Genomic DNA, 24,536 nt, shown 5'->3' with positions numbered 1-24,536 from the left:
TAGCAATTTCTGAGTGAATTTTTTTTTTTTTCAGTTTATTAAAAATATTTTGTATTAATTGAAATAAAACTGATATATAAATATTACATTTAAAAACTGAATCTTAGAATTACTTCCTTGGCAACTAGCTGAAATAAAATAAGCTAAAATTACTAAAAAAAACTGAAACGGCAAAATAAAATAAAAAATAGATATGTTTACTTAAAAATAAAAAAAATACAAAAACTACATCGAAAAACTAAAGCTAAAAACATATTTTGTGCTAACTGAAATAAAGCTGAAATAAAATAAAAAAAATAATAGATGGAAAAAATAAAATACAAATAATTACTGAAAAACCTAAATGGAAATTAGAAATGTTGTTTTGGTAATTATTACTAAAATAAAATGATTAAATGACTAATACTGAAATAAAAATAGAAATATTTCATAATAAAAATACAAAACAGCACATAAAAATTACTAAAGCTTAATCTAAAATTAAAATAAAAGCTAATTGGAAATATGAATAAATACTATTATAGTATATAAATAATACTAAAATAAAACTGCAATGGACTTAAAACAGACAAACACTCCAAAGCATATTAAAAAATACTAATAAACTATATACTAACGGGACTTCTTTGAATGCCAAATCAATACAAATTATAAAGGTGATTTATAAATAATTCTAAAAAAAATTTAATTATAAAATATTTTGCAGTAAATAATAAAAGTAGCCTAACTTTTTACTTACAAAAATATCTTCAGAATATTTTACACAAATTAAATGTATTGCTTGTAAATCCAATTTTATTTGGAGCGCCATGCAAGCAATTGTTTTTCACTTTGGGTCCCTCGTGAAAACTGTTCATGCACCACTTCAGAGAGAAAAATAATTAAACTAATTGAGCAAATGCAGATGTTTTGTTCTGTCTCCTCATTATTATCTGATCAGGGATTTAAGTTTGGCAGAAAACCGCTGTGAGTCCACTTCCTGCCTGTGCTCTCAGTCTCATATCAAACCTGATGTCTGGGAATCAGCAGTATGATTATCTCAGAGGGAGTCGAAACACCAGCAGACCTGGTCTGAGATCAGAGGAACGCACTGATGACGGTGTTGAGTTGCACACATGTACAACTCAGCAGAAACAGCTTAACGCCTCTGCTCAATGCAGCCTTTATACAGGCAGAAATCACAGCTCCAGCGACTTAATTACAAATACCAGCCTTCAAATGCTGCCCAATTACTGCTTTCATTGGGCTGATGGATGCCAGCTGGGCTCTCAGGCTCTGGACCTGCTCTCAGCCCATATGTCACTCTGACACGCGGCTCTGAAGTCCATCCAGAGGAAAAGTCCATAAAAACCTTCAAGTGTTCGACTGCGGCATTAATGCCGTCACGTGCTTTAAGAGGAACCTGAGATGTGATCGATCACATGACATGCCGTCCAGATCTCCCCATCATGCTTTCTGATCTCTGCTGTATTACTCGATTCCTGACGGGTTGCTTAGCAGCTGTCATGAGGACTGATTGACAGGAGCATTATTTAAACAGTAAAAATCAGGTGCTCTGACAGTCGGTCACACGATACTTATGATTTAGATTTTAAAAAATCCACTATAGAAGTCTCTTCTGCTCATAAAAGCTGTATTTGATCAAAAATACAGTAAATATTACAATAAAATGACTTGGCATATTCAAAATGTCATAATACAATGAATCATTACAATTTAGAATAACTGATAATTTAATCTTTTGAGAGGTGTGACTGTCAAATATATATTTATGTTTACTTTTGGAGCAATTTTAGTACTGCTTTGGGTTGTTAATTTATGTGCAATGTAAAATAAAGTTTGTAATTTCACAGGAATGTGACTTGAAAAATCATGGAAGTGAAGTTTCATTAAAAAAGGAAATATATATTTTTCAGGCTACAAGGTTATATTTATAAAAAATATTTTTATTTTATTTTATGAAGGAAGCCTCTTCTGATCTCCAAGGCTGTATTAATTTGATTAAAAATACAGGAAAAACGGTAATATTGTGAAATATTATTACAACTTCAAATAGCTGTTATTTATTTGAATATATTGTAAAATGTAATTTATATCTGTGAACAAATCAGGATTTTCAGCATCATTACTCCAGTCAATATGCTAAATTTACATTTCATTTTTCAGGATTCTTCAATCTTTTGTAATATTATAAATAAGGGCAGTCGTGGCCTAATGGATAGAGAGTCGGACTTGTAACCTGAAGGTTGTGGGTTCGAGTCTCAGGTCTGGCAGGGATTGTAGGTGGGGGAGTGAATAACCAGCACTCTCTCCACCCTCAATACCACGACTGAGGTGAGACCCTTGAGCAAGGCACTGAACCCCCAACTGCTCCCGGGGCGCCGCAGCATTGGCTGCCCACTGCTCCGGGTGTATGTTCACTGCTGAGTGTACACTTGGATGGGTTAAATGCAGAGCACAAATTCTGAGTATGGGTCACCATACTTGGCCACACACCACTTCCTCCCTAAATGCCACTTTTGATTAATTTATGCATCCTTGCTGAATAAAAGTATTACTTTCTTTCAAAAAAATTATATATATGTATGTTTAGGTTTTGCTTCTGCATCAACAGAATTTCTACAGTATAAAGCACCTATATGGTTAAAAAATGCAAACGATGCAAGAAAAAAAAAGTCAACAGTTCATCATATACAGTAAATACAGAAAAGAAGAATCACAAAGCAGTTTTAAAATATTACAAGGAAATATCGCTATCGGTTTTAAACTGAAAATTCTCTCAAAGTCAACAGGAAATTTACAGTGTTAGGACAAGTCAGCAAACTCAACACTTCAAAACATTTCAGGCTTTTCTCCAAATATATTGGCCTTTATTTTTATTGAATCTAAAGTTTCAGAAAGCACACTTTGGAAATGAAATGTTCTACAAAATCAAGTTTGAGTGCACATTAATTTATAACGAAAATAAAACTGGATTTATTTCTGCCTCTGGTGATTTATTTCGGAAAACAAACTCCTGCAAGTCATCATGATCTGCAGAATGTGCTTCAGACTCATGCATTACAGTATAGCGCCACCTGCTGGCGAATATCATACACTACAGTCCCTCCAAACACAGTGATGTTACTGCAAAATCCTGCAATCTTTCTTTACAAAGTACTCTATTAATATCAGTTGCAATATCATGTTCAAATGCATTGATTAAATGGTCTTTAGTTTGGATATGCTGTTATGAAACCACCCCTCTTCTGCATTAAACAAATATTTGAAACATGCAGTCACTAACCAAACAGCTGTGATTTATATGCCAAAATATATCACTCAGCTTCAAGGTTGCCTCTGACTAACAGAATACATAAAAGCTTAATAAACATGCACAAGCTGAATATAGAGTCAGTGGAATTAAAAACATTATCCTTCATAGGAGAGATCTAGCCATGTTTTAGATATATATTTTAATACTATTTCTATGCCTGGCAATAACACATTAATATTAAATATTTTAAAACAAGTTTTACATAAAAAAAACTCAACAATAGAAATTATATTAATATAGTAGATAATATTGTTTATATTTTAGTGTTTAATGTAAATAATACAAATTTTAATTAGTAGAAAAAGTTAAATAATTTGTCAAATTTAAAAATGTATACATATCTAAATTAAAGATAATAATATAGATGTAGATATAAAAAATAGTAGATAAAATTAAATAATTTTTAAATGTAAAAAAAGCTTATAAATAAATAATACTAATCAATTATTATTAATTATATTAATAATATTAGTAGGTAAAATTAAATGTTCAAAGATGTAAACAATTATTTTTTATAAATAGATCAAGTTAAATAATCTATAAAATTAAAAAAATGTATATCTAAATTAAAGATAATAATAGTAATACATTATATATACATATAAATAATAGTAGATAAATTAAATCATACTAAAATATAAAATATAAAATAACATTTTTTAAATTATAAATATAGAGAAAAATAATATAAAATTTGCAAAACACCTTAACAACACTTCATGGAATTTAGTTTGGTGCACTGACTGTTTATTAATTTACAGAGCATTGCTGCTCAAACAAGCGAACAATCTCCACCCCCAAAATCTGAAGCCATTTTCCCGAAGAGACTAACAGCACAGACTCACAGTGAGTTACAGCTTTACATCTATACTGGAGTTTAATACAAGATGCTAATTATCGCTTGTTGTGCATAATGAATTCAGGCTATTAATAAGTGCATGCATCATTTTTTATAACGCAAATCCGATTTAAAATGTTTTATGAGCGCATCCGTGTTGTTGTTGTTTTACTCGTTTATTTGACTACAAGCGGCAATGCATAGAGCAGAAAAGAACATTTAATTAAAAACAGGTAATTAAAATTACAATCTCACACACTACAGCTGTCAATGCATTAAACGCTTTAAATAATAAAAAGACAGTGAAGTGTCATGTGATGTGGATGTCGCGCGTGCCGTAATTCTCCGAGTATAAGCGCAACGACAAACCAGAACAATTCAATTCTTAAGACAGAAATATGTGGATCTTTAAAATACAGTCTTATCTTAGGGATTTTTATATGTTAGTATAAAACACTAACTTATTTTAGTCATAATGACCAATAACTTCAGATCATAGTCGAATACACCTCCTTAATCCTCATATTAATAGGGAATCAGATTTCAAACCGAATCGCAAAAATAATACTCCAACATGGAAATATCAACGTCTCCTAATTTAATAATTAAAAAAAGCACAGAACTTGATGTAATGCGCACATACCGTGTGTTTTACGGTAACCGCGTTCATTTGTGTAGTTCGTGCTCACCTCTGTCAGATGCAAAGACTTTCAGACGAAGTGTGGTAATAATAATAATAATAATAATAATAATAATAATGCCATTTCATAACTTCTCCAAAGAAGCGCTTATAGGCTCAGCGACGCTGGGGGTGGTTTTTATAGCTGGATATTATGTGGGTGAGTGCCGAAGAAAGCCACATGTTTCTCTTTCCGGAACTTACTTTGATACAACAGCCGCAATTAAAGACACAGCACACAATTAATATAAATATAAAATAAACGTCATGAGCCAGTGAAAAATAAAGATGTGAAGAAGTGTTAACTTTTTTTATTATATATATATTTTTTTTTTTATAAAAGTAAGCTTGCTAAAATAGCCACCTAAATAGCATTCAGAATATAACTAAATACAATAAGTGCATTGTACCATTTTATAGATAGTCTTCCAAAACCAACTGAGGTTCGCATTCATACTATAAGCTGTTTTATTTTAACCAAAACACATCAGTTACTTTCTTTTAGTTTTTGTTTCTCCCCATGCTTTCACTTTTGATTACTCTGCACATAATAATCGTGTTTTTGAACTTTCCAACAGTTGAAACTGCAAATAATAAATGTTATAATTAATGATAATTGTAAAAACAAATTGCATGTGGTATTGCACAAAACCCCTTCTCCAGGCGTGTCAGTGAAAACTGCTTAAGAATGCAAAAAAAATCACAATTTTATGTTGACGTTGCAAATAGATAAAATAATAATAAAAGTGGTTGTAAAAAAATGCATGTGAAATTGAAAAAGTTTTAGTAAAATTAAACTGCTTATCTTATGTTGCTATTGTAAATCAATAAGAAAAACATTCATTAAAAGTCAATTATTAAAAAAAAAAAAGTAAAAAAATAAATATATATATATATATATATATATAATAATAATTGCACAAAATCCCACCTGCAGGTTAAAGGTACATAACATGCAGTGTATCCAAAATGAATTTCTCTCTCTGATTTCTTCTTTGTAAAGGCAAACGCAAATCTAAATTGTTCAGAATGTCGTCGGGTAAAAGTCATGTTGGAAGGAAAGATGATCCAGTGATGCAGTACCTCCTCAATCACTCTCTGAGGGAACATCCAGCCCTCAAACAACTACGCCAGGTGTGTATTTCCCTTCATGATGACATCTGTGGCTTTCACATGGATAATAGCAATAAAATCCAAAGGAAATCAAGGCTATCACTTCTAATAAATGCCGAAGAATAATTAGTTTGCATTTGTCTTGTGTTGTACAGTGACTGTATTTAACCAACTTAATTTCAGTAATTGTGTTTAATGATTTCTAATTCGATTGTTTTGATCTGTAGAAAACCATGGAGCATAAGCTGAACATGATCATGGTGGCCTGTGAGCAGTCGCAGTTCATGGCCAATCTAGCCAGTTTAATCAAGGTCAAGAAAGCCATTGAAATTGGTATGAATCTTCATAATACACCGCACAAATATTCTGTCCATCACTCGACGTGTCTGAGCAATCTGTGCGTGTTTAGGTGTTTATACGGGATATAACGCGTTGAGTATCGCGCTCACCCTGCCTGAAGACGGGAAACTGATCGCGTGTGACATCAGTGAGGAATACATCAACATCGGCAGACCTTTCTGGAGACTGGTGAGATGCATATGACTATATTTACTCTCTGTGCAAGAACTTCTCTTTCTTTTTCCATGTGTTGAATGTTTTCTATAACAGCACTTCATTAGTACTCCACCTTACTGTTCATAAACTCACTATACAAAGCCACACTAAAACTATAATAAATTATCAAGTAGAAAGCTGGATTTTCCACAATCACTTAAATCTGTCCTTATCAGAGTCCATAAACCTTCAGCTCTGCATTTATGTAGGTTAATATATAAACCTGAGACTTGGTAAATGAATAACAATGTTTAACCCCAGTTTGCTCCAACGGGTGAATTTAATATTCATATAATTTGCTGATTGACAGCTTACAGATTTAAATATTCTCTTTGAATCACTGTCTGCACTGCATTAGGTTGTTATATGAATAAACAAATATATCATGAAGTTTTTGGATCTGTAAATTCATTCAACTTCACCGCTTTAAGCAAGCAGGCTCGATTATTTCCTGTGGATTCAACATTATTTAATCATCTTCCTCTCATGTTGTGAAATCTTCTTAGGCCTGTGTTGAGCACAAAATAGACGTGCGTCTGAAGCCAGCGCTGCAAACTCTTGGTAAGATCTGGATTTTTCAAGCATTGTGAATGTATTTATATTCAAATGTCAATGTAATATTATAGAGATACTATTATATTTATTATAAATATATATTACAGGTTTTATTTAAAGTTTTAGAAAATTAGTTGTTTCTCACAATTATTACATTTTTTAATATCGATAATTGTATATTTTATTTCAGTTATTTTAGTACATCAAGTTAAAATAAATAAAAATGAGAAATACTGACTTGGCAACTAGCTGAAATAAATTAGGTTTACATTTTTAAATTTTATTTCAAGTAATGAAATAGTCTTATTTTATTTATTTATTTTGTATTCATGGAAATAAATTGGATGTGTATTAAAATTTTTCTAAAGTGACATTAATGTAAGATTGATATTCATCATAATTTCACACATAATTTACCTTTTGATAATAATTAGACTATTTGGAGTATTTACATAGAAGATTTGCTTTTGAACAGTGATGTCCTGACATCTGGAAGTCTAAAGAGATTTTATTTTATGTAATATTAAAACAAATTAATTCATAAATATGAAATGTGTTGAGGATGTTAAGATGAACATGCCAGGGTGTTTCGACCTTATAATGTTTCTATAATGTGTGTGTTTGTGTTGTGTGTTATTAGACGAGCTTCTGGCCGCTGGTGAAGCAGAGACTTTTGATTTTGTCTTCATTGATGCTGACAAAGTCAACTACGAGAACTACTATGAGAAATCCCTGCAGCTGGTCAGGAAAGGAGGAATTATTGCTATAGATAACGTGAGCGATCATGTCTGTTCACACTCATTTCTACAATAAATTTCTGCTTTTAACTCGGAGATGCATTCCTGAGAGCTGTTCCATCAAAACTGAATTAACTACATTAGATAAAAAATTGTTCACAGGCAGCATGAGCTTAAAGGCAAAAAATAAATAAATATTTAACATGCATGAACATACAAAAACTGCTGTTTGGGGAAGCCGATGCATGCACACAGAAGCGCCCCAAAGGGGACAGACGGAGTCCATGTAGCAAATGGATCATCCGATGATCTGGGCTCTTCAAACAGTTATTAAAACACCTTTAGTTTTATTGTCAGTCGCAGCAAAAGAGACCACCTCGTAAGATTTATTATTGCATCTATGAACATCATCCTTCCACAAATGAGCTTTCTGGATCAATGCCAACCTTTTTTCGTCGCAGTAGTTCTAAAAAACTCGTTTATGGGGGCCATTTAAACCATTGACATTATAACTTATTATATTAATTTCAGTCATTACTATCAAACAAATAAGTGAACTCAACAAGTGAGAGAAAGTGTTATACCACTGCAAATGAATTAACTCGAGTCTGCCTTTAAAAATCCATCAACATAAAAAAAAACACCCCATAAAACTTTTAGAGACTGGGGTAAAAACCCCAGGCTGCCGCCCTCCCCGTCTTAATCAGTGACATTAACATGACAACCAGTACCATTCTTTATAACACCGCCATTAGCAGAATAACTTCAAATTCACACGACTGATAAAGTGGGGTTTAAAAAATAAAATAAAAATAAAGAGTATAGTATTGTATATATAAGAGTTTTCCATAACGACGAAACAAACATAAATAATTGCATCATGTTCATTGAAAACTGTACATTAGTGATACCACGTTTCCTAGCTTACATGAAGAACTGCACTGTATTTTTACTTTTCAGTATTCTTCTTAAAATTATATAAATTTCTATTTGAAAGAGAAATCTTTGGTAGCATCATAGATGCCTTTACTGTCAGTTTTGATCAATTTAATGCATCCTTGATGAATGAAAGTATTAATTTCTTTCAAATCAAATATCTGTCCTCTAGGTGCTGTGGAGCGGTCGAGTGGTGAACCCAAAAGAAGGCGACATCGACTCTATCAGCATTGATAAACTGAACAAGAAGCTCCATCAAGACATCAGAATCCAACTGAGCATGTTAACAGTAGGCGACGGTCTGACATTAGCATTCAAAATCTGACTTTATAGTGATATACCACCATAACAGACCGAAGAAATCATTTATGGCTGTTCAACTGAGAATACTGTAATAATTGAAGGTTTTGTATTCAGTTGTTCATGGTGCCAACTATTGATTGTTTCTGAAAATACATTTCAAATATGTATTTGTGGTATAATTTTTTCAATAAACAAAGTTATTGCACTGAAATCGGGAATATTTGAAATACATGTTTTGAATATTTAGATGCTGTAAATCATCTAAATATTAGGGATCAGTGAAGGAAATTCTAGTTGGAAAGTAGTCATTTTAAACTATTTGCTAATAATATTTTAAAATAGGCACACATGCACTTTTATTTGTGTTAATAAATCGAAACCGCAAAATGTTTCTTTCAGTGAGAAAATGACATGAATTACGTAAACGACAATTCAATTCAAAACAGACATAATTGAGAAAGCGTTGAGTAGTTTGCATCACGGTATAATACTGTCAGTCATTTAACATTAATATCTTAAAAGAGTTGTGAAATATTAAATGTTTCACTACTTCAAACATCAAGGTATCGCGAGAGTGAGACGAGAGCAGACGGATCCTTATGCTCTCGCGATACTTTGATGCCAAACACTGATCATTCTGCGCAGCGCCGCTTCAAGTGAACACACCTTAAGCCTTTCGCTAAGCCCCGCCCTAAATCATTACTGACCAATCCTAGCTCAGAAGACACTTTGCTTTTTTTTGCATTTTTATTATTTACATTTATATATGAAGAGTTAATTTGCAAAAACATAATTATTTTTTTACAAATTCCAAAAATCATGTTTTTTTTCATTGTGCATTCCAATTAATCTCAAATTATAACAAAAAAATGACCAAATACAGTTAACTAACACAAAAACATGACATGATTTTTGAAAAAAAAAACAGTTATCGGTTTTTGCACAAACTCTTCATATATTTATAACTATTATATATTTTTTTTAAATATAGTTAAAACACAAAACACTTCCAGTTTTAGGACTTTATTGCAAAGGTCGACATACAGAAGGGCATGATTGTGCGGTTCAGCAGGGAAAGCCTCTCGTCTCCCTCATCTGTGTCTGTGTGAGTGTTTCTGGAGAGGTCAAGTCAAACAACCACAACATCTCACGCCGAAAGAACCCGTTTGAACACCATAAAGCCTGAATGCAGAGAGAGAAGGACGATAAAGCCGAACTACCACAACAAACAGCCGACAAAAGCATCCAGACATCACTAAACATCAACTAAACCGTGTGCAAATCATGATCTACTTTCAGAACAAGTTCAGGCCACCATTTACTCACCCTCATGTTGCTCCAAACCCACATGTGGTTGTTTTTAACATTTTTCCACAATCATTTCCACACAAAAACTGTCTGTCAAGCTCCAAAAATGACAAGTCATAAAATTATCAGAGTATATTTATGTTGCTCACATAAAGCTATTGTATGGTTTCAGAAGACTTTGTTTATAGTGCGCAAAATAAGTATATTGTGTGGTTTTTTTGGAGTTTGGCAGTCGTGGTCACTGTTGTTGTATAGAAATGAGCTGCATAAACATTTAGGTTTTTCAAAATAAAGGTTTGCACCGACATGAGAATGAGTAAATAATAATATTTACATTTTTGGTTACCTATTACTCAGAAAATGACCTGGACAGGAAAGCACATACAGATCGAAAGCGTCGGTATGGAGATAAATATTATATATAAAGGAAGTGTTGCAAATAAATAAGAGACGAGGTGCAGGTTTGGGTTCAGCATTCGGTTTAAACCCGACGGCCGTCTGTCTGCGTCTGGAGATTTCCACAGGGATTTTTCCCTTCCGGATGATCCCGTGAGAAACACAACGCACAGCTGGGTGTTACGCCTCCAGCTCGAGTCCCAGACCCAGTTTGTGGCCTCCAGCGTTGATGTTCTTTCCATCGACCAGGGCAGAAAGTGTCAGCTTCACTCCTGGACACACACACAGTCTGCATCAGACGCAAGCAATGCATGGGTCAAACTCATGTCTGCCTCACATTTCACACCAGAATTAGAAGTATTTTTCTATAAAATAAATACCTGATTGTTTTGATTTTGAGTGAAATATTACATGGTCATGGCTTCATTTAGTCAGATTTACGCAGATATTCATTTTGGCACTCATGTTCCAAGTTGAACAGAATATGACAGAAACATTGTCAATATAAAAAAAAGCACTTATATACTAACTCTACTGCTTGTAAGAGAAATAAAATAAATGAAATAAAATGTTTCTTTAAATATTTTAAATTAAAAAAAATACTACAATAAAATAAAAACAAAATATTTTAAACAAAACAGAAAATAATTAATAAAATAGTAAAAAAAAATTAAATTTATTCAATACAACAAATAAAAACAATAATTAAAAAGAAAATTTTATATAAAACAAAAAAGTAAAACAAAAGAAACAAAAAAACTAATGAAATAAATAAATTATATATATATATATATATATATATATATATATATATATATATATATATATATATATATATATATATATATATATATATATTTAATTAAAAATTTAATTAAAAATGTAAAAAAAAAAAAAAAAAAATGTATATTAAAAAAAAGTCAGAGTCAGAGGTGGAGTTACCTGGATGGAGTGATTCATATAACACTCACCTGGTCGGAGGGTCTGAGTGTAGCCGATACCAAGCAGGCTGGAATTATTCACTTTAGCCTGAAAGAAACACGCAGATGCTGTTAAATGACTGATGCATCTCAGTGACACAAAGACACTCTTACAGTCAGGTTCAGGACTCTTGTCGTCTTACAAAATACAGTCTCGAAACAGAGGTGGCCAGAATGACCAATTTTATATCATGATAAGTTAACAGTATATAATCACAAAATACACTGTCATTTTGTGAAAATACAAAAACCAACAAAACAGTCAAAGCCAGTTGAGGAAAATCTCCCAGAAGCAGAGTCACTGAAGTCTTTGTATGGTGAAACTGAATTCAAATCAAAGTGCAAATTGTGAAATATGACGCACGAGTGACAAACGCAGACACCAGCAGAGGACAGCAGGATTATACTCATTAACGATGAGAAAGCTGTAAATGACCTACAGCATATGTTGTATGTGAGTGGTGCGATGCATCAATAAAAACTTCATTGTTCTCATTATAATAAATAAAGCTGTCTACACAATAAGTGGCATCTGTGAGTCGAATCTCTCCCGTCATACTGTGAGTCGTCCAGTTTATATGAGGTGTATCACAGTGAAACTCACACTAATGGAGGAGCTGGAGTCCAGCATGTATTTGGCGGCGATGCCGAAGCGTGTGCTGTTGTTGCCGGCGGTCCAGGCCAGATTCACCGCCGTCTCCAGATCAGGGCTCACTTTCTGATAGATGGAGCCGCCAAACTCCGTCCCATCATTCCTGCCACACAAACAGAGAGATGATCGTTCCTCACGCAGCTCTGTCACGGTTAAACGGCAGATTATTGAGGGCAGTAATTGCACCAGCGCTGGAGATCTGGGAATATTCTGAACTAGAAACACACGGGTCATCAAAGGATTGCTGCATTACTGATCATGAGTATTAATATGTTCCCAATCAACACAGGCACTGTGTAAGCAAATAAGTAAATAACAATTATTATTTATTATTTTAAATAATAATTATAATTATTAAATCATTGTTGATAAATAGTTATAATAATTAACAAGAACCATTGTTATTCATTATAAATTACAATCATAAAGATTTGTATATAATTAATAAAAATATATTTACTAAATAATAATTGTATATAATAATAACAATAACAGTTGTCATTTATAATAATTTAATATGTTTTGTTATTTTTAATATTATGATAAACATATGTATTCATAATAAAAACATAAACATTATTTATACATTTATAACAATAACTACAAAAATAATTCTTGATTATAAATTATAAATAACAATATTAAACTAATAAAACATTTTCCAAATAAAAATACTAATTAATGTTGTTAATAATAATATTAATAGTTAGTAGTAATAGTATCATCAGTTAATAGTTATTTTAAATAATAGTTATATATTGTCATTATAAATAATATATATTTTTATTATTTTAATATTTAATATCAAATAAATAAAATTCTATTTTCTAAATAATAATGACAATTGTTTATTTACCATAAACAAAAATACTACTACAATAACAATAATTTGTAGTAGTAGTACTAGAATCATTAATAAATAATGATACAATAATGATTACTTTTACTAATTAATAAATAATAATTTTGTTTATGAATTATAAATAATATTATTAATATTATGATAAATAATAATTAGGAAATAATAACAACAACAATACTACTACTAAATATTTAATATTATATGAAATAATTACATGAATAAATAATAATAAATTAATAAATAAATGAAGATTAACTGCTAAAGCACCGCAGACGGTGCATATCTTACACATTAGTGTGCAGCTGGAAGTCTTCAGTTTTGTATCCGATTGCGAAGTTGCTGCGAGTCATTTTAGACTTGGCGGTGTCAAAGGTCATCTGGTATCCGGTGAGCCAGCCCTCGTATCCCAGCACCGCCGCGCCGTGGATGGCAGGACCGGCGAAGTCGAAATCCACATCACAGCCCGCGTTCACGTATTCACGCTTATAGGCCGTCTTCACCTTGCCACTCTTCTTACTGTTAAAATAACACAAACACACCTCAGAGATCACCTCATCTCAAGCTCCCGATACTGACCATGTGGCATTTACAGTCAATCATCATACCCAGAGTTTGGTGAGAAGGTCGTGTCAAAGGTCAGCTTCAGTCCTTTGGTGATCTGAGAAACACAAAAAAATAACACAAAATATATTATTCACCAATAACTGAGAATATTCATTTCTGTTTTCACAAGCAAATTATAGTTTAAACAAACATTAATTCATTATAAATAACATTTAGTTTACTTTTTATTTGTTTACTTATTATTATTAATAAATTATATTAAAAATATACATTTAATAAATTATAGAGTGGAGAAATGATGCTGAAAATACAGCTTTGATCACATGAATAAATTATATTTTAACAGATATTCACATAGAAAACAGCTGTTTTAAAACTATTTCGCAATTTAACAAGTTTTTACTGTATTTTTGATTAAGCAAACATAGCTTTTGTGAGCAGAAGAGACTTCTTTCAAAAAAACCTTATAATGTATAATGTTCCCAGGATTTGCTTTTCCAGGTCAGGACATCACTATATAGGTTCTCCATGACTGTAGGAATCATAATGAATGAATCATTATTTTTGAGACATGTGTATCTGCACCTGGTCCTCCACGGTGATCTCCGTGCCCAGCGTGTTGTCCGTGTTCCACTTCTCGGTGAAGGTCAGTCCGTACTCGGCCCATTTATACTTGGTCTCCAGGTTCCCGCTGACCTTGTTTGAGTCCATGTTAGATGTGCCACATGTTTTAAACTCCTGACAGTCAAAAACAGAGGCATTATGATATTACACAAGCATTTAGAGGAAGAGCAAGTCATTACGGTCAGATGTTTGCTTTCAACAGGGCTTCTGCAGGTTTGATGAAGGTAAATTTAAGACGTTTTAAAGAAGCTTTTTTTTTTTTTTTTTTTTTTTTTAATTAAAGAATAAATTAAAGCACAATACATTAATATGTTCTCAAATTTAATCCCAACTTCCATTCAGTGTTATTTTAGTATAATTTACTATTATAGTTTTTATTCATATATTTTGAATTAGTTTTTATTTTAAATGATCTTTTTCATTTTAATTTTAATAAAAAAAAATAGTGTGTCTTTTTGTCAGTTTCATTCATTTTTTTTATTATTCGTTTTTTTTATATATATAGTTTATTTCCTTATTTTGTTCAAACTAAAGGAGAAATGTTGCCTTGGTAACTATCTGAAATAAATTAATTTTAAGTTATTTTCTATAGTTTCATTTTAGTTTATTTTTTTATTCAAGTTTATTTATTTCAAGTTACAATGTTTTTATGTAAAACCATTAAAAATATTCATAAACCATATTTTTTAATTTGTAAAGAAAAAAAAAACGTAATTTTACAAAACAAATTTTTTTTTTATAAACTTGCATAAAACAAGACTCGATTTCTTTATTTTGCATCTCCAGTAAATGTACCTTGACTTAAGGATGTTTAGATATTTGTACTGGAAACAAGACAACATTTAATGCTATGACTTCACAAATTAATGGCTTTCTGCTCTGATTTAAGTCTTTTTAAAGTCTTGATTTATGGAAGGGTGAATTAAAACTTTTTAAGACCTGAAACAGAAACAATTAAATACCGTACATGGATGAACTGCGCACAGAAAATGTAAGAAAGTAATGCAGAAAGCACGCACCACTCCGTTAGCAGACTTGGTTTTGACATCAAGCTTGACCGTCCCAAAACCTTCAGCATTCAGAAACACACACGTGTAAATATAACACAATATGCATGTTTGAAAGGAGTGTTATCTGCAGAGCAGAGGGAGAGAAGCGTGTTACCGTAGCCCTTGTTGAAGACGTCCTTTGCAGCCTTTCCCAGGTCTGCGAACGCTGGAGGAACAGCCATTATATCTGCAAACACAGTGAAGAGCAGATTGCAATGGTGTGTGTAACCACAGACTCAAGGTAAGTGATATTTAGAGGTGTTTTCTTCACTATTACTCAAGCTGAGGGTTAGTCATGATGAGATCAAACCCCTGACACGGAGTCTTAAAGTTGACTGTGTGATGAATGATTCCTCAAATCAAGGGATCAGACACAGTATTCTCACAGAAGAAAGATGAATGATAATATCTGTGTGTGTGTGTGTGTCGTTCTACAGTACATCAGGTGTGGTCAAAGTAAACACACACACACACACAGCCTCAGGAAGATCTCTCCAGGATCAGTACAGAACAAACCCTGTACGCTGAGCACAGTATGCAAACACACCTTATGCACAGAACACCTGAACAAACTACTGCACGAGTGCAGTACACAACAACACACACACTGTGCATACAATGTTGAATACTGCATCCCACAATGCAATGCATCCAATTGTTTCTTCCATTTCAAATGTGATGAATGAACCAAAACTTCATTTTAATGTTATTATAATTTGTTTTAATTTTATTCCATTAACTACTATATTTTATTATAATTTTATTTTTATTTTTAAAATTAAATTACCATTACAATTCAATTTAAAGAAAATATATAGTACACACAATTAAAAAACTTACTGCTTGAAAATTATCAGTGATTTCTACTGTTCCAAAATAAACTTAAAATATATTTTAAGCAATAAATATTTTTCATGCGATTTATTACATAAAATAACACTAGAGATCAACTGCTGTCATTCATTTTCTGACAATTAATTTTTCACATTTATAATAATTTTTAGAATAATAATTATCATACGTCCAACATTTAATTTATATTCTAAATGTATTATTAATATTAACTCATTTAAAATGATAATTTAAAATGTACCAATCAATCAATATTTAAACCTGTAAAATCATCATAAATATTTTATTTTAAATTTATAATTTATAAAAAGAAAATTATAATATTATGATAATTTATAACAATAACAATGATTAATAACAACACAAAAATGTATAACAATAATAGCATTATAATTATTATTAACTATCAAAAACAGGCTGTTGCAGACGTGCCCATATTTATTTGTTAAATGCACAACAATACAGCAGGAAAATAATAATTTGTAGAAATTTTCTTTCTAAAACCTAAAAGACAAAAAATAATCAGAGATAAATTTAATTGCAAAGTTCAGTGTTATAGAGACAAATATTTGCATGAATTCTGTCTTGTTTGTGTGTCAGCAGAACCGGCCTGAATCAATCTGATACTCAGCTCACAGACACAGACACAGAGACAGACACAGAGACAGACACAGAGACAGACACAGAGACAGACACAGAGACAGACACAGAGACAGACGCAGATAGAGAGACAGACACAGATACAGACGCAGACACAGAGACAGACGCAGATACAGACACAGACAGACACAGATACAGATAGAGAGACAGACACAGAGACAGAGACAGATAGAGAGACAGATACAGAGACAGACACAGAGACAGACACAGATAGAGAGACAGACACAGATACAGACACAGAGACAGACACAGACACAGACACAGAGACAGACGCAGATACAGACACAGATAGAGAGACAGACACAGATACAGATAGAGAGACAGACACAGAGACAGAGACAGATAGAGAGACAGATACAGAGACAGACACAGAGACAGACACAGATAGAGAGACAGACACAGATACAGACACAGAGACAGACACAGATAAAGAGACAGACACAGATACAGACGCAGACACAGAGACAGACGCAGATACAGACACAGATAGAGAGACAGATAGAGAGACAGACACAGAGACAGGTAGAGAGACAGACACAGATACAGATGCAGAGACAGACACAGACGCAGAGACAGAGACAGACACAGACACAGACGCAGACACAGAGACAGACGCAGACACAGAGACAGACGCAGATACAGAGACAGACGCAGATACAGAGACAGACACAGAGACAGACACAGAGACAGACACAGAGACAGACACAGAGACAGACACAGATAGAGAGACAGACACAGATGCAGACACAGAGACAGACGCAGATACAGACACAGATAGAGAGACAGACACAGATACAGATAGAGAGACAGACACAGAGACAGATAGAGAGACAGATACAGAGACAGACACAGAGACAGACACAGATAGAGAGACAGACACAGATACAGACACAGAGACAGACACAGACACAGACACAGAGACAGACGCAGATACAGACACAGATAGAGAGACAGACACAGATACAGATAGAGAGACAGACACAGAGACAGATAGAGAGACAGATACAGAGACAGACACAGAGACAGACACAGATAGAGAGACAGACACAGATACAGACACAGAGACAGACACAGATAGAGAGACAGACACAGATACAGACGCAGACACAGAGACAGACGCAGATACAGACACAGATAGAGAGACAGATAGAGAGACAGACACAGAGACAGGTAGAGAGACAGACACAGATACAGACGCAGAGACAGACACAGACGCAGAGACAGACACAAATACAGACGCAGACACAGAGACAGACGCAGATACAGAGACAGACGCAGATACAGAGACAGACGCAGATACAGAGACAGACACAGATACAGACGCAGACACAGAGACAGACGCAGATACAGAGACAGACCAGACACAGACGCAGATACAGACGCAGATACAGACACAGACGCAGATAGAGAGACAGACACAGAGACAGAGACAGATAGAGAGACAGATACAGAGACAGACACAGAGACAGACACAGATAGAGAGACAGACACAGATACAGACACAGAGACAGACACAGAGACAGACACAGATACAGATAGAGAGACAGACACAGAGACAGAGACAGATAGAGAGACAGATACAGAGACAGACACAGAGACAGACACAGATAGAGAGACAGACACAGATACAGACACAGAGACAGACACAGATAAAGAGACAGACACAGATACAGACGCAGACACAGAGACAGACGCAGATACAGACACAGATAGAGAGACAGATAGAGAGACAGACACAGAGACAGGTAGAGAGACAGACACAGATACAGATGCAGAGACAGACACAGACGCAGAGACAGACACAAATACAGACGCAGACACAGAGACAGACGCAGATACAGAGACAGACGCAGATACAGAGACAGACGCAGATACAGAGACAGACCCAGAGACAGACACAGAGACAGACCCAGAGACAGACACAGAGACAGACACAGAGACAGACACAGAGACAGACACAGATAGAGAGACAGACACAGATGCAGACACAGAGACAGACGCAGATACAGACACAGATAGAGAGACAGACACAGATACAGATAGAGAGACAGACACAGAGACAGAGACAGATAGAGAGACAGATACAGAGACAGACACAGAGACAGACACAGATAGAGAGACAGACACAGATACAGACACAGAGACAGACACAGACACAGACACAGAGACAGACGCAGATACAGACACAGATAGAGAGACAGACACAGATACAGATAGAGAGACAGACACAGAGACAGAGACAGATAGAGAGACAGATACAGAGACAGACACAGAGACAGACACAGATAGAGAGACAGACACAGATACAGACACAGAGACAGACACAGATAGAGAGACAGACACAGATACAGACGCAGACACAGAGACAGACGCAGATACAGACACAGATAGAGAGACAGATAGAGAGACAGACACAGAGACAGGTAGAGAGACAGACACAGATACAGACGCAGAGACAGACACAGACGCAGAGACAGACACAAATACAGACGCAGACACAGAGACAGACGCAGATACAGAGACAGACGCAGATACAGAGACAGAGACAGATAGAGAGACAGACACAGATACAGACGCAGACACAGAGACAGACGCAGATACAGAGACAGACCAGACACAGACGCAGATACAGACGCAGATACAGACACAGACGCAGATACAGAGACAGACACAGACGCAGAGACAGACACAGACGCAGAGACAGACACAGATAGAGAGACAGACACAGATACAGATAGAGAGACAGACACAGAGACAGAGACAGATAGAGAGACAGAAAACACTGACGATGTACAGACTCAGTGAACACAGTCTGGCCGTAGAGACGGGCCGGCGCAGACAGACCTGGCTCTCTCGTGAGGACAGACTCTGCTCGCACTGCATCCTGGGAGCGACGGAGACGGAGCTGCACTTCCTCACAGAATGCACAAAATATAAAGCTATCAGAGACCAATACTACCCCAAAATTAATAAAATATTCCCCCAATTTAGCACATATAATCCAACCCAAAAACTCGGTTTCATTCTTGGCGAAGAAGCCAAATGTTGTAATATAGCTGCAAGATTTGTAGCATCTTGTCATCTCCTGAGGGACAGCCAGAGAGAAACAAACAGCCAATAAACACACACTCACTCATACACACACACACACACACACACACACACACACACTCACTCACAGCACAAACACACACACATTACAGCTACACACATCTATATCATCTATACAATGTTCAGTTTCTAAGTTCAGTTGTTACATGATGTCTGTAGTATAATCTTTTATTTATTATTATAATTCATTATTTATTTTATTAACAGTTAGCATTGTTTTGTTTTTGTTATATCTAGCCATGTGTTTATGTAATAATGCTTTTATTTAGTTTCATTATTACTATTATTTTCTATAAGCTTTACTAAATTTTCTATGTTGTTTTAATGCTTTGGCAATACAGAATGTATGTTTTTGTCATGCCAATAAAGCTTTCTGAATTGAATTGAATAGAGAGACAGATACAGAGACAGACACAGAGACAGACACAGATAGAGAGACAGACACAGATACAGACACAGAGACAGACACAGAGACAGACACAGAGACAGACGCAGATACAGACACAGATAGAGAGACAGATAGAGAGACAGACACAGAGACAGACACAGACGCAGAGACAGACACAGATACAGACACAGAGACAGACGCAGATACAGACACAGATAGAGAGACAGATAGAGAGACAGACACAGAGACAGACACAGACGCAGAGACAGACACAGACGCAGACACAGAGACAGACACAGATACAGAGACAGACGCAGATACAGAGACAGACGCAGATACAGAGACAGACGCAGATACAGAGACAGACACAGATACAGAGACAGACACAGAGACAGACGCAGATACAGAGACAGACCAGACACAGACGCAGATACAGACGCAGATACAGACACAGACGCAGATACAGAGACAGACACAGACGCAGAGACAGACACAAATACAGACGCAGACACAGAGACAGACGCAGATACAGAGACAGACGCAGATACAGAGACAGACGCAGATAGAGAGACAGATACATAGACGCAGATACAGACGCAGACACAGAGACAGACGCAGATACAGACGCAGATAGAGACGCAGATAGAGAGACGGACACAGATAGAGAGACAGAGACAGATAGAGAGACAGACACAGATACAGACGCAGACACAGAGACAGACGCAGACACAGAGACAGACCAGACACAGACGCAGATACAGACACAGACGCAGATACAGAGACAGACGCAGATACAGACGCAGAGACAGGCGCAGATACAGACGCAGACACAGATACAGACGCAGATACAGAGGCAGACGCAGAGGCAGACGGACACACAGACGCAGATGCAGAGGTAGACGCAGATGCAGAGGTAGACGCAGATGCAGAGGTAGACGCAGACACAGAGACAGAGACAGACGCAGACACAGAGACAGACGCAGAGACAGAGACAGACGCAGACACAGAGACAGACGCAGACACAGAGACAGACGCAGACACAGAGACAGACGCAGAGACAGACGCAGACGCAGAGACAGGCGCAGATGCAGAGACAGAGGTAGACTCAGATGCAGACACAGAGACAGACGCAGACACAGAGACAGACGCAGAGACAGACGCAGACACAGAGACAGACGCAGATGCAGACACAGAGACAGACACAGAGACAGACGCAGATGCAGAGACAGACACAGAGACAGACGCAGAGACAGACGCAGAGACAGAGACAGACGCAGAGACAGGCGCAGACACAGAGACAGACACAGAGACAGACGCAGAGACAGACGCAGAGACAGGCGCAGACACAGAGACAGACGCAGAGACAGGCGCAGACGCAGAGACAGGCGCAGATGCAGAGACAGACGCAGATGCAGACACAGAGACAGACACAGAGACAGACGCAGATGCAGAGACAGACACAGAGACAGACGCAGAGACAGACGCAGAGACAGAGACAGACGCAGAGACAGGCGCAGACACAGAGACAGACGCAGAGACAGACGCAGAGACAGACGCAGAGACAGACGCAGAGACAGACGCAGATTCAGAGACAGAGACAGACGCAGATGCAGAGACAGACGCAGATGCAGAGACAGACGCAGATGCAGAGACAGACACAGAGACAGACGCAGATGCAGAGACAGACGCAGATGCAGACGCAGATACAGAGACAGACGCAGATGCAGAGACAGAGGTAGACTCAGAGACAGGCGCAGACGCAGAGACAGACGCAGATGCAGAGACAGACACAGAGACAGATGCAGAGACAGACGCAGATACAGAGACAGACGCAGATGCAGAGACAGAGGTAGACTCAGATGCAGACACAGAGACAGACGCAGATGCAGAGACAGACACAGAGACAGACGCAGATGCAGAGACAGAGGTAGACTCAGATGCAGACACAGAGACAGACACAGAGACAGACACAGAGACAGACGCAGATGCAGAGACAGACACAGAGACAGATGCAGATACAGAGACAGACGCAGATACAGAGACAGACGCAGATACAGAGACAGACGCAGATACAGAGACAGACGCAGATGCAGAGACAGACGCAGATACAGAGGTAGACTCAGATGCAGACACAGAGACAGGCACAGAGACAGACACAGAGACAGAGGTAGACTCAGATGCAGACACAGAAACAGACGCAGAAACAGAGACAGACGCAGATACAGAGACAGACGCAGATACAGAGACAGACGCAGATGCAGAGACAGACGCAGATGCAGAGACAGACGCAGATACAGAGGTAGACTCAGATGCAGACACAGAGACAGGCACAGAGACAGACGCAGAAACAGAGACAGACGCAGATACAGAGACAGACGCAGATACAGAGACAGACGCAGATGCAGAGACAGACGCAGATGCAGAGACAGACGCAGATACAGAGGTAGACTCAGATGCAGACACAGAGACAGGCACAGAAACAGACGCAGAAACAGAGACAGACGCAGATACAGAGACAGACGCAGATACAGAGACAGACGCAGATGCAGAGACAGACGCAGATGCAGAGACAGACGCAGATACAGAGGTAGACTCAGATGCAGACACAGAGACAGGCACAGAGACAGGCACAGAGACAGGCGCAGAGACAGACACAGAGACAGAGGTAGACTCAGATGCAGACACAGAAACAGACGCAGAAACAGAGACAGACGCAGATACAGAGACAGACGCAGATACAGAGACAGACACAGAGACAGAGGTAGACTCAGATGCAGATACAGGGTCAGACGCAGATACAGAGACAGACGCAGAAACAGAGGCAGACGCAGAGACAGACACAGATACAGAGGTAGACGCAGATACAGACACAGAGCAGTTTAAAAGGTTTAAAGCGAACTAACCGGAGAAAGTGCAGCAGAACCGGGTCACCGGCGACAGATGAAGGAGACTCAACGCTAATGCTAACACTGCAGAATCAGGACCCCCCCCCCCCCCCAAGCGCTGCCCAGAATAATGCCTGACTGAACTGATGTGTTCAGCAGCTCCGACTGCTGGAATAACGTTTAATTTGTTAAGAGTAAATACAAATCTAGTTCTGAACTGATAACCGGACATTTAGATTAATTTAGCATGCCTCAGAACAACAGCGCCATGGTTGCAGCTAAGGAATAAACTGAGTTTAGCAGATGCTTCCTAACAACATCAAAAGCAGGCACCCCAGTGGACAGCAACGGAGAGTTAGTGAAGGTAACTAAATGATGACATTTATTTATATTGTAAATATTTATAATACCAATACTAATGATAATAATAGCAATTAAATAAATAAATAATTTCCTGACATTTATTCATAATGTAAATGCTAATAATAATAATAAAATTATTATTATTGACTCATAGGCAAAGTCTGACATATTTTATATTCTAAATATATTATTATTCAGAGTCAAGGAAGTGCTAGAAGGTCCTTGAATAAATAAAAACACATGAAAAATAGTCAAATGAAGAAATAATAATAAAAAATATGAAAATAAAATCCCTTTCATTCATTTTTTTCAATTATTATAATTTTTTTATAGCTTATTTTTATACATTAAAATATATAGCTGTCTTTTAAATTTTAGAAAGGGGTGATCAGGATCCAAAAACTAGCCATTATGATCATTTTATATCATTATTATTACTATTAATAATTAAGGCTTGGACAGAAACTCCACTCATTTCAGTTTAATCTGTCAATTTTATTGATGATGTCAGATAAACGATGAGCATCCAAAATCCCACCAGTATCCAATCAAACACAATATTCACTCAAATCTGCAAAAATACATTTCCAGGCTTAAAAAAAGTCCATAAGAGCCCGAATGGCATTTTTAAACACATGAGCATGAAATTATGAAATTATGCAGATGCCGAGCAGGTATTAAACTCTACTGCTGTTAGAAGTGTTATGAAGCGTATGGAATGTCTGAAAAACATCTGAAAATGAAATGCATCCATTATTTGGCGAATCAGAAGACGAAAATAGTTTCTTCATTCCCAAGCTACCCTTTAAA

At 36.1% G+C, this 24,536-nt stretch overlaps 2 protein-coding genes across 7 annotated transcripts; one reads left to right on the top strand and one right to left on the bottom strand.

Annotated features, from left to right (window-relative positions):
• The first annotated feature begins 4,109 nt into the window (after positions 1–4,109).
• On the top strand, positions 4,110–9,240 carry LOC306857578 (catechol O-methyltransferase domain-containing protein 1-like). 2 transcript variants are annotated; one of them, XM_079397584.1, is made up of 7 exons: positions 4,110–4,162; positions 5,837–5,967; positions 6,174–6,279; positions 6,356–6,474; positions 7,008–7,062; positions 7,697–7,830; positions 8,902–9,240. In XM_079397584.1, exons 2-7 carry the CDS (start codon positions 5,863–5,865, stop codon positions 9,052–9,054), a joined length of 672 nt encoding a protein of 223 aa, XP_079253710.1. In that variant the 5' UTR covers positions 4,110–4,162; positions 5,837–5,862; the 3' UTR covers positions 9,055–9,240. The 2 variants fall into 2 exon arrangements, with proteins under 2 accessions (XP_079253710.1, XP_079253709.1); XM_079397583.1 differs by lacking the exon at positions 4,110–4,162 and adding an exon at positions 4,814–4,993.
• Positions 9,241–10,041: 801 nt separating this feature from the next.
• Positions 10,042–23,684, bottom strand: LOC306857572 (non-selective voltage-gated ion channel VDAC2-like). 5 transcript variants are annotated; one of them, XR_013783117.1, is made up of 10 exons: positions 23,382–23,469; positions 15,583–15,654; positions 15,438–15,487; positions 14,380–14,532; positions 13,836–13,888; positions 13,519–13,746; positions 12,321–12,471; positions 11,708–11,765; positions 10,675–11,008; positions 10,042–10,353 (listed from the first exon to the last, which is right to left on the bottom strand). XR_013783117.1 is itself a non-coding variant. In XM_079397573.1 (10 exons), exons 2-10 carry the CDS (start codon positions 20,059–20,061, stop codon positions 10,917–10,919), a joined length of 1,095 nt encoding a protein of 364 aa, XP_079253699.1. In that variant the 5' UTR covers positions 20,062–20,064; positions 23,382–23,492; the 3' UTR covers positions 10,042–10,916. The 5 variants fall into 5 exon arrangements, 3 of the variants coding, with proteins under 3 accessions (XP_079253699.1, XP_079253701.1, XP_079253700.1); XR_013783118.1 differs by having other exon boundaries at positions 10,042–10,214; positions 10,687–11,008; XM_079397573.1 differs by adding an exon at positions 19,824–20,064 and having other exon boundaries at positions 10,042–11,008; positions 23,382–23,492.
• Positions 23,685–24,536: the final 852 nt, after the last annotated feature.

Source organism: Barbus barbus (genome assembly GCF_936440315.1).
Source record: "Barbus barbus genome assembly, chromosome: 38".
Lineage (NCBI taxonomy): Eukaryota > Metazoa > Chordata > Actinopteri > Cypriniformes > Cyprinidae > Barbus > Barbus barbus.
This window is presented reverse-complemented; position numbering and strand designations above follow the sequence as displayed.

Bases quoted from the DNA above. Each gene is read 5' to 3' on its own strand.
- LOC306857578 (XM_079397583.1), top strand. From the start codon at position 4,912: ATGCCATTTCATAACTTCTCCAAAGAAGCGCTTATAGGCTCAGCGACG. The intron at 5,968-6,173 runs GTGTGTATTTCC...TTTGATCTGTAG, and splicing joins CCCTCAAACAACTACGCCAG to AAAACCATGGAGCATAAGCT. The intron at 7,831-8,901 runs GTGAGCGATCAT...TCTGTCCTCTAG, and splicing joins GAATTATTGCTATAGATAAC to GTGCTGTGGAGCGGTCGAGT.
- LOC306857572 (XM_079397573.1), bottom strand. From the start codon at position 20,061: ATGACAAGATGCTACAAATCTTGCAGCTATATTACAACATTTGGCTTC. The intron at 15,488-15,582 runs GTAACACGCTTC...TGAATGCTGAAG, and splicing joins CGTCTTCAACAAGGGCTACG to GTTTTGGGACGGTCAAGCTT. The intron at 11,009-11,707 runs GTGAGTGTTATA...GTGTGTGTCCAG, and splicing joins CACTCAGACCCTCCGACCAG to GAGTGAAGCTGACACTTTCT.